This window comes from Apaloderma vittatum, unplaced genomic scaffold (genome assembly GCF_000703405.1).
Source record: "Apaloderma vittatum isolate BGI_N311 unplaced genomic scaffold, ASM70340v1 scaffold36950, whole genome shotgun sequence".
Classification (NCBI taxonomy): domain Eukaryota; kingdom Metazoa; phylum Chordata; class Aves; order Trogoniformes; family Trogonidae; genus Apaloderma; species Apaloderma vittatum.
Window position 1 is genome coordinate 8,584 of NW_009693587.1, and position 9,689 is coordinate 18,272.

General features: G+C 40.1%; 1 protein-coding gene across 1 annotated transcript in view; it reads right to left on the minus strand.

Annotated features, from left to right (window-relative positions):
- Window positions 1–392: 392 nt before the first annotated feature.
- Window positions 393–9,689, minus strand: part of WARS2 (tryptophanyl tRNA synthetase 2, mitochondrial) — a 21,440-nt gene continuing 12,143 nt past the window's right edge. Inside the window, exons 2-5 of the mRNA XM_009879289.1 lie at window positions 7,454–7,534; window positions 5,605–5,690; window positions 2,917–3,035; window positions 393–841 (exon numbers count right to left, since the gene is read on the minus strand). Coding sequence (XP_009877591.1) covers window positions 393–841; window positions 2,917–3,035; window positions 5,605–5,690; window positions 7,454–7,534 — 735 coding nt within the window. The remainder of the gene's footprint in view (window positions 842–2,916; window positions 3,036–5,604; window positions 5,691–7,453; window positions 7,535–9,689) is intronic.

Genomic DNA, 9,689 nt, shown 5'->3' on the forward strand with positions numbered 1-9,689 from the left:
ATCTGTAACATAACCACATGCACAGCTAAGGATGTTCTGCAGAACATTACGCATCTTTCTGGTAGTTTTTGATCACCTCAGCTTCTTGTAGTCGTCCACACAAAAACCCCAAAACCTGTTTGGCCACCTTATATTCTGCTTTTGTGGGATTTGTTTGTGAGTTGTGATTGCTTCTGCCCTCTCTCTTTGACTATCCAGACAAACTCAGTGCTGGCCCCAGTGGAAATACCTGGCTTCATGAACACTTTTTTAATGCAAACATCTTCAATGTTCTACTTGGATTTTCCAGAAGAAAAAAAAGTTGTTGCTTTAAATCAACATGATTAAGAAGATACAAATAACAAAATGTCTGTTCCAAGGAAACAAAAGTCCTTGTAACTATTCAGCAGTTTCTATTGAAATCCCACCAGTCTTCTTATTTCTTTATAGATGGGGGTAGCCAGTTCTTTGGCTTTCTCTGCTCCATCCTCTAAGACCTTTAACAGATGGGATTTGTCTTCCTGGAGTTTCTTGATTTCATTCCTGATAGGTGCAAATTTTTGAATAACTGAGTCTGCTACCACCATTTTGTAGTGAGCAGTGTCAAGACCAGCAGACTGGTGCACCACTTCTTTAATGCTAAGCCCCGTTACTGCAGCATGAATGGACACCAGATTGGAGACACCAGGGCGACTGGCTGGGTCGTAGGTCACCTCAGAGGTAAAGTCAGTCACAGCTTTGCGGAATTTCAGCACTATTTCATCAGGGCTGTCTGCTATGTTAACAGTTGCTAACTTCTGCGGGTCTGATTTGGACATCTTCACTGCTGGATCTCTGAGTGATTTTATTTTCTTCGTTGTACCTTAAATTAAAAAAAAGAAAAAGGGAATAATTATGAACACACATAGACAATAGTTTCTTATGAAAATTGCTAAGAACACTTTGCAGTAGCATGATAAAGCTTTCTGTTTATCCTGGCTTAAAAACGAGTTGTGAGCACAATCATGTATGCTCCTATTTAGTCCTTATGCCCTCCCTGTCCTTCTAATCCACCTTTCTCCTCCCATAAACTAAATGAAAACCTGCTCCCTTTCTCCCTTCCTCACTAAGCAGAAACTTCTGCTGGGACATTTCCTAATATCTTCTGTGGCTACAAGAAGATTTTCCCCAAAACTCCCTAATCCTTACTATTCCTGGCACTGGGGACAAGTTACCTAAAGAGCACTGCGTATTACTGAAAGGTTCTGCAACAGTGGAGAAACAGGTGGTAAAAAAGAACCTCAGAACTTAGATAAACCCCAGTTGATCTCCTTATTTTAGGAAACTCTTTTACCCGAAATCTCTTGGTAATTCTCCTAAATATCAATGATGACTGTTATTAAAAGTTCCCTAACTGAACACTAACCAGCTCCATTAGAGGCAAAACACTGTTCAGGTAAGAAAGGTGTGGGTATTGTATAAATGGCTAAGATAAAAGTGTATATATGAAATAGAACAGGGGGAAATACTGCAAAATATTACAGTAATACAGGGAAATACTGCAAAGTACTTTCTTTGACAGCATCGACTCAACGTGTTTCAGTCTTTCATCAAGAAACATCATTCACGGAGTATCACCGATGTAGAAAGTTCTCACATCAGTTGTTTCTAAACACCTAATACAGCCAGCTAAGTTACCCATGTATTACTCATAGCTGGCCTATGTACTCAGTGAAAGGACAAGTGTTCTTACAGGGTACAATTCAGGCTGCCCCAGGAAGTTCCCCGTTCTGAATCACCTTTCGTCTTGTTGCTGTAAATTTAAAGGAGTCCAGGTAATCTAACTGCCTACAGCTGGTGTGTTTGAACAGGTCCCTATCTCCTCCATTCACCTAGGATATTTCATTGGTTTCCATATACCTGTAAACTTATAAGGGTGTGCTTTTCATGAGGGAAGTGAAAATGTTTGGTTTGTTTTTTAGATTGAGCTTTTTATTTCCTGGGAGACAGTTTCACCTGCATCATAGGCTACACTCACTCCTCATTACACTGTTTAGCCTTTAGTTTTCACCAGAAACTGCAGAGCTTGCAATACCCAAGTATTCTCTAATCTCCACCCTTGGTCTAACATGATTTTTGTCACTGAGGCTTGAAAATTGAGAAAGGTTTATTACTGCCTGTCTTTCTAAGGTGAGAGCTCCTTGCCCTTTTGGGGGCGAAGGTCTCTGCTGTGCATTCCTCTACATTACTTACAACAAAGATGCAATGCTTCTTCCTTGCACAATTCTTCACGTTTCTTAACAAACGTGCCATTTGCGCCATCTGACTCCTCCTCACCCCCTGGCCTATGACCTTGTAACTCAAAAATGGCTGAGAAGATTTTCCTTATAAGTCTGCCTGAGTTCAAGATCAAAAAAGGAAAGTCTAAGCTCTGTAAAAGACCATAACTGAAATATGCAAGTATATATTAAACACAGTAAAAGGATTTTTTGAGCACTGCACCAATACACCTACAAGCTGTTTATCATGCTTAATGTAAACATCTACCACTCAGACATGGAAACATTTTGCTTGCTCGAGGTGTCTTGTCTTGTTGCTTACATGTCTCCTGACCTAGCAATGTAGAGCAGAGACCCTACTCTTAATAAAATGTCGAACGCTGAAGAGCAAGGCTGACTGGCAGCAGCAGAGTGCATCTGGCCCCCTGGACTAGAATACCAGACGTCACATACATTCCTCTACGAGGGATTTGTAAAGCCTTATGTCTATCTTGGGAGTTCAGTTTCACAGCCTCTAGTCTCTTGTCAGTTTTTAATTTTCCACTCAGCATCAGTTTGCTTCCTTTTCTTAGACCCTGAAACTATTTCCACGATATTTAAATCCATCTTCAACCTTGAAGTGCAGTTAAAAAGGAAGGAGAAAACAAAAAAACACCACCAAAAAACAAGACCAGCTCACTTAAAATGGCTTTGGGCACAGGAAAGAATTCTCCATATTTCTTGTTGAAATGTTGTGCTATATCTTGGGCTAGTTCCAGGTGCAGGACTTGATCTTCTCCAACGGGAACATGTGTCGACCTTTTAATAAAAGACAGATACAGGAAACTCAGTAAAGCTCTCTTGCTCTACTGAAATGTTACTCAGGACTGTCACAGCTTCTGCCATGACTGAGGGCCAGGCTGAATCAAGCACTCAGCCCCGGCTAGATACAGGTGCTGTGGGAAGAAGATCCCAAACTGACTGTATCCCAGGATGAGTCTGCATTTTGTGTTGAACTGAAGCAATTGCCAAGGGCGAAAATAGCCCTTTGCGAAAACACACAGGGCAAAGATACCAGTAAGAACAAGTCATTAAACTCAGCTCAAAGAAAGTTTTTTGTAGCATCTCCTGCTGTCTCTCTGGAGATCAAAGAGTACGTGTTAAGAAAGATCTGCAAGGCATAAAGCGCAAACACCTTGCCTTGTCAGGTCTCAGAAAAACATAATTGTTGTTGAGAAGTTAGTACTGTGGATTTATCAAGGGAGGGAAAGAAGAGAGTGGTTATTCCTCATGGGTCACCACTGAATAAATATCATGTGGGCCAGTGCCTCTATTGCCACAAGTGTTATCATTCATAGACTGGAACTGTTAGGATCAAAGGATCATTTGATCTTCTGTATTGAACTCAATAGCTTGAATGCAGTTCTGGAGGAAAACACAATCTGCATCAGAGGACATGAGGAGGTGAAGAATCCATTACTTCCCCTGGTGATTCTTTCCCACAGTTAATCATACTCACTAAAAATGTATGATTCTTTTAGATGAGGCAGACTTGAAGTCTTGCCAGCTTTTGATTACTCTCCCTTCCCCCAGGAGATTTTTTTTCTAAGGGTATTCAGCTCTGAATCCTGGATATATTCCAGTGTAAGAAAGTTCACTATGCATCTTTTAAGTTCCTAGAAAATTTCAGCTCAACACGGTACTCCTTCTGATTCCGAATTACTGGGCTGACATCCAGGAATCAATTTGTCCACCATTATTCCCCACTAAACAGTCAGCAAAGGAAACTAAAAGCAGTTACAGTAGCCAATAGGAAATCACAGTGGCCTACAACTAACAGAAAGAAAACCAGTTACCATAATCAATATACGGTAAGCAGATCAAAATAAGTGTTACCATATGCCAGAACGGTTCCATATTTACAAAGTTTGCCACTAAACATAAAACACATTGTCTTTCTAAATGCCTCTGCATGATTCTTTGCCTTTTTCCTTGCTGTTTAATATTTCTGTCCTGGTGCTATTTTTATTCCTTTCTGTCATATATTTACCTTCTGTCCATTTTCCTGTCTCTTTGATCCTTGGTTCATCTGAATTAGTACTGTTTCTCCCCCTCCTCCAGCTCTTAATTCTTCTTCATGACTACCATTCTCTTCCTGTGTTTCCACTTCTCCTTGAATCTTGTTCATTATATTATGTTTTTACATTAAAACATTTTTTTTAATTCAAGATATTACGTTACATTTCTTCAAAGAGACATTGTTTTTCTTTCACTTCCTTGTTTTGTGCTCTGTCTGGACAGCCTGCTGTTAATACACGTGGTAGCAAACAAACCACAGGCTTCACTAAGGAATGATGAATCCCATTATCTTATTAGAGATGGAAGAGATATACATGGTTGGGCTCAATCAAAACAAGGTGATTTCTGATATAGCTGTCTAAATTTTACCCTTAAATACTGCTTGGCAATTAAATGGGACTCACTGCCTAGAAGATGATTTTAATGTTTAAATTTCATTCTGACTTTCGCTTGCTTCCCTTTATTTTTAGTTAAAATTCAAGTGAATAGAAACATTACTGTTTTACCCTACTAATGATACTTTGGATTAAACTTCTCTAGATACATATTTCCGGCTTAACAATTAGCTAATCTTGGTTGTGCTGATCTCCTCAAGTCTCTGTCCTCATAGTTTTATATTACTTCTCTGTCCCAACAAAATATTCAAAGTTCACCTTTTTCACCATTTTACACAAAAATAATTAATACGCAGTGCATTTTCTCTAACATTTACTTACTGAGACTGTTTAAAATGAACTACAAAATACAAGCAGTCATGATAATGCACTGAGAGTTCTATCAGCTAGGCTACAAACTTAGGCACGGTAAGTCACCAGTCCCTCATTCCACTGCAGCACACAGTACACTACAGAGGAAATCAAACCAGCCCAGGTACCACAAGGTGAAGTAAATTATTCGCTTTTTCATCAGTATCAACAGGCCTACATAGAATCTCACACTGATATGGCTATACTATATTAAGCCAGTTTAAGTATCTCTATAGGACGCTGCATAAAGGAAAGCATAAGTACTTAAAAAAAGCACGTGTGTGAGCATGCAATATGTATAATTAAATATCACTGTGTTATAACTCCCTGAGAATTATTCTGAAGTGACCAGCTTTTTCTCTTTACAGCTCTGCCAGTTGCTTTCAAACCAGGCTAGATTTCAAACAGCCACTTGAGAGGTAAAAAGCTGTCATCCATTTCCAATCTTCTGATCTAATCACACCCAGCTCCCCCACTTAATAATTTAGCATGTTGACCTGATGAACATTCATTCTAATGCAGCTGAACAGACATTGCCCATGGGCTCACATTCTGCCTCTTACTTGTACAGCAAAATATCTGCTGCTTGAAGCACAGGGTAAGTCAACAAACCAACACTTCCTTCATTATTCTGGCTGGCACGCTTCATCTGTATGCAAAAGAAAAACAAAGGAATCGCACTCTTGGGTAACAGCATCACAGTCTGTGATTTTAATTACTTAGAATTCCAACTAACTTGATTAACTTTTCGTGTAATTCTAGACACACACACATATCCCATTTTATGTCCTATATTTATGAATTTTCCTACCCTGTTCTGATATTGTAGTGGGGAGAAAATACAGGCTTGTGTTTTCTTTCTGTTTGTAATCTTACCAAAGAAAATTATTCCAAACACAAACCAGTCAGACTGGGTTGCTACACTTATTATTGATAACCCCTACTTTTTAAATACCATTTTCAGAAATACATTTTTGAAATACTTTATAATATAGATATAAAAAGGCATTAATACCTGTGTTTCACAGAAAAGAGATCAAGACATAGTGATCACACACAGTCACCAGAAGTGTCAGTGACAGCTAGAACCCAGAACTAGAGAGGCAGAGGCCATGTTCTCTCCATTAGTTCATGCTGTTCCCCACAATCCATCCACTCTCCTGAAGTCCTTTACTGCTCTAGGATATGGACTATTTAAATTGAGATAGTCAGTCTACAGAAACTATTTCCATTCTAGCAACAGTGCATCTACTTTTTATTTTAGCAATAGTTAAATAGACCAAACCCCCTAAAATCTTACTTATTTCATTAAGACTACAGAAATACCTTTAGATTTTTCTCATCCTCTCATATAGATTCTGGCTTCTGTCTACATCTCTAAGTGTTTAGGGTTCAGGGGACCTAATTTGCAAAGTCTAGCACCTGTAACACTTATCTGTAGATTTGAAAAGTCAATCCAGTCAAAGCTGGATTTAAGAGCTTAACTTTAGAACCTTAGGTTTGAAAAGGTTGGCTTTAATCTATGCCATGCATTAACGCTGGTTGCTGTATTTAAGTTTTACTGTTTTTATTTAATTAAGAAGAAAAACACGAAAAAAGAAAACATCTGGACGTATTTAAGACTCCTCTGAACTCTGCAAGCCAAACTGCTCTTAAGATTTTTTTCCTTTTTTGATACTTCTCTCTCTTGCCTTTTGGGTTTTCTGCTTACTAAATGCCAAAATAAAATACAGAGAAATTAAATGAAAGAACTCTATTGATGGAGTCATCCTGATGCAGTACCAAGATTAAGAAGATGAACACTTGAAACTTGTAAAGGCAAACATTTAAGGTGCATTAACTTTATCACTCAGCACATTTTAAATATTTATAATTTAGAAATTATGAAGTATTAAAATTTTTGTTAATGTAGGATGTATAATATATAAATTATTATAATTTACATAAAATGATCCTATTATTATTCCTATTCCACTGTATGATTATTTTGCACCATCTTTCGTAAAATCTACAGAACAGTCACTCTTCATGGTGGGGAAAAAAAAAAGCAAGGCTCAAGGTTTCCACTGCAATATCTTGTAGTTGTTTTGCATTATTAAATAAGCATTGAAATAACTCCAAGCATTCCAGCAGGATCAGTTTGACAACACTAAACAAACCTTCTACTTAGTACAGCTTCTGTAAGTCTTTGCCAAAAATATTACCCCATACTTTCCAGCAGGAAAACATTCATTGATAGCAACAGACCTGGAAAGATATATTTTCCTCCCTCCACTACAGGACTAGAGAATTACTTAAACCTAAAGCAAGGATAACCAACGTACAGTTTGTACTTGATAGATAACTACTTCAAGGACAATAGTTCTACTGAATTCCCATGAATTTCCTTTCGATTTATGAAACTGTCCATACCTTCCACTGGGGCAAGCGTAGCAGACGTGGCACAGCAGTTAAGCACCCAAGAATCCAGGCAAGTTCTGCATGCTCAGAAACCTGGAAGTACAAAGTCAGAATCTATTCGAATCTTCTACATTTATATGCGTATTTTCTCAAAATCAATACAGATAAATAGTAGTAGAGATTAGAAAGCCATTTATTTTTGTCTAGTATTTTTTCATATGGTTAGGTGACATGCTAATGGAAAGTTCTGGACACAGCACAGACAATGCACAACATTCAAGCAGCATGCTGAGGTTCTTGATCCTATCCACTCATATTTTATTAAAGAAGGAAAATGCTGTAGCAGTAAGAGAGCTGAACACATATGTAAACCAACCAAGTGCTGGCCACTGTGTCACAGCCTCCCCAGACTTGGAGATGATACATTAATAGTTCCAAAACCTCTTTGCCTTTCTCGTTTCCACTGCCAATAAGTTACCCAAACCTCCTTTCTTCCACAACAGGGTCCTGAACACAGTAATTTTCCTTAACTATCCTCACCAGTCTCACCTGAGCCTTCCACCCACACAGAATCACAGAATTGTTGAGGCTGGAAAAGACCTCTGAGATCATCAAGTCCAGCCTATGACCCAACACCACCACATTGGCCAGACCAGGGCACTAAGTGCCACATCCAGCCTCTCCTTAAACACCTCCAGGGACGGTGACTCCACCACTTCCCTGGGCAGTGCGTCCCAGTGCCTGAGCAGCCTCTCCGTGAGGAAGGGCTTCCTGAGATCCAACCTAAACCTGCCCTGATGCAGTTTCAGGCCGTGCCCTCTCGTCCTGTCACTGGTTGCCCGGGAGAAGAGCCCGACCCCCACCTGACTGCACCCTCCCTTCAGGGAGCTGTAGAGAGTGATGAGGCCCCCCTGAGTCTCCTCTTCTCCAGGCTAAACACCCCCAGCTCCTTCAGCCTCTCCTCACAGAACTTTCCCTCCAGTCCCTTCCTCAGCCTCGTTGCTCTCCCTTGGACCCGCCTCAGCACCTCAAAGTCTTTCCTGAAGTGAGGGGCCCAGCCCTGCACACAGGGCTCGAGGGGAGGCCCAGGGCCCCATTTAAGTTCAGGCCAGACTGCCCTTAGTCCTTGCCTGAGCTATGTCACCCTGCAGCACAGCTGGCAGTATAGTAACTGTGGGTCCTTCACAGAAGCCTGATTTAGCAGCCAGAGAACAAGAAGAGTCAGGGCTGCTCCACCAGGCTGCAGATGCAGTCAGCCACAAGTCAGGCAGAAGCAGTTACCTCCCTGACCAGGACACAGTAGCTCAGGTGCAGTTGGAGGCCTGAGCTCAAGTGGAGCTCCAGGAGCACTGGGCAGAAGGTGCATGGGTGGAAGGTCTAGGTGAGCCCTGTCAGGGCCTCGAGTGCACCAGCAGGTCTTAATGATCCTGACCTGTCTGCAAAACAGGGATAACAGCTAACGGTTGTGTGTCTAACTTCACAGTATAGCCTGAATTATGGATTAATTTGGTGCTCAGTTCTGCAGTCCTAGCAAAACTAACACTGTTTTGCAGGTGAATGGAAAGGATCAAGTCCCCACAAACCCTTTGCTACAAAGGCGGTATGAAAAAAAGAGAAAGAAAGAAGACTCCACGTAAGCTCATGTCACAAACTCTTCATTCAACATTCCGGGGTGACCGTAGTTATAGTGAAATTTTAAGTCAGAAAGACACTAGACAGAGATGAATCCATATTTAGCTTCTTGATTTGTACCCTTCAGTTTTTGCATTTCCAATATTCCCTTTAGGATTAGTAAAATAGGCAAGCCTTGCTGATGCATATGCTCTAACTTCTTTCCAGTCATTTTGCTCTATTGCTAGCTACATATAAGACAATAATTAAAAAGAAAAAAAAGGGAAAAAAAAGAGGTGATCTATGGTTCTGCACCTTTGCTTATATGTTTGATTCACTCTTTTCAATATTGGCACATTTGGATGCTTAAGAGCTAACCATCTCAAAGATGCTCAAAGCTCCATGCTTACAACACAATACAGCAACCCAGATGGAAAGCAGTAAAAAGCATTTGTTAACAAGTAAGAATTACTGGCATTGTTAATGGCAATTCCTTTGTTTTCACATTTTAAACGTAGCAATTTTATAGCTAACAGTCAAGCTATTTTGGTTGCCAACGTTGCATAGAGGTATGTGAGCTCAAGACAACAGCTAAGTGATTAGAGATATGAAATATTCCACGTTGATTCTCTTTCCC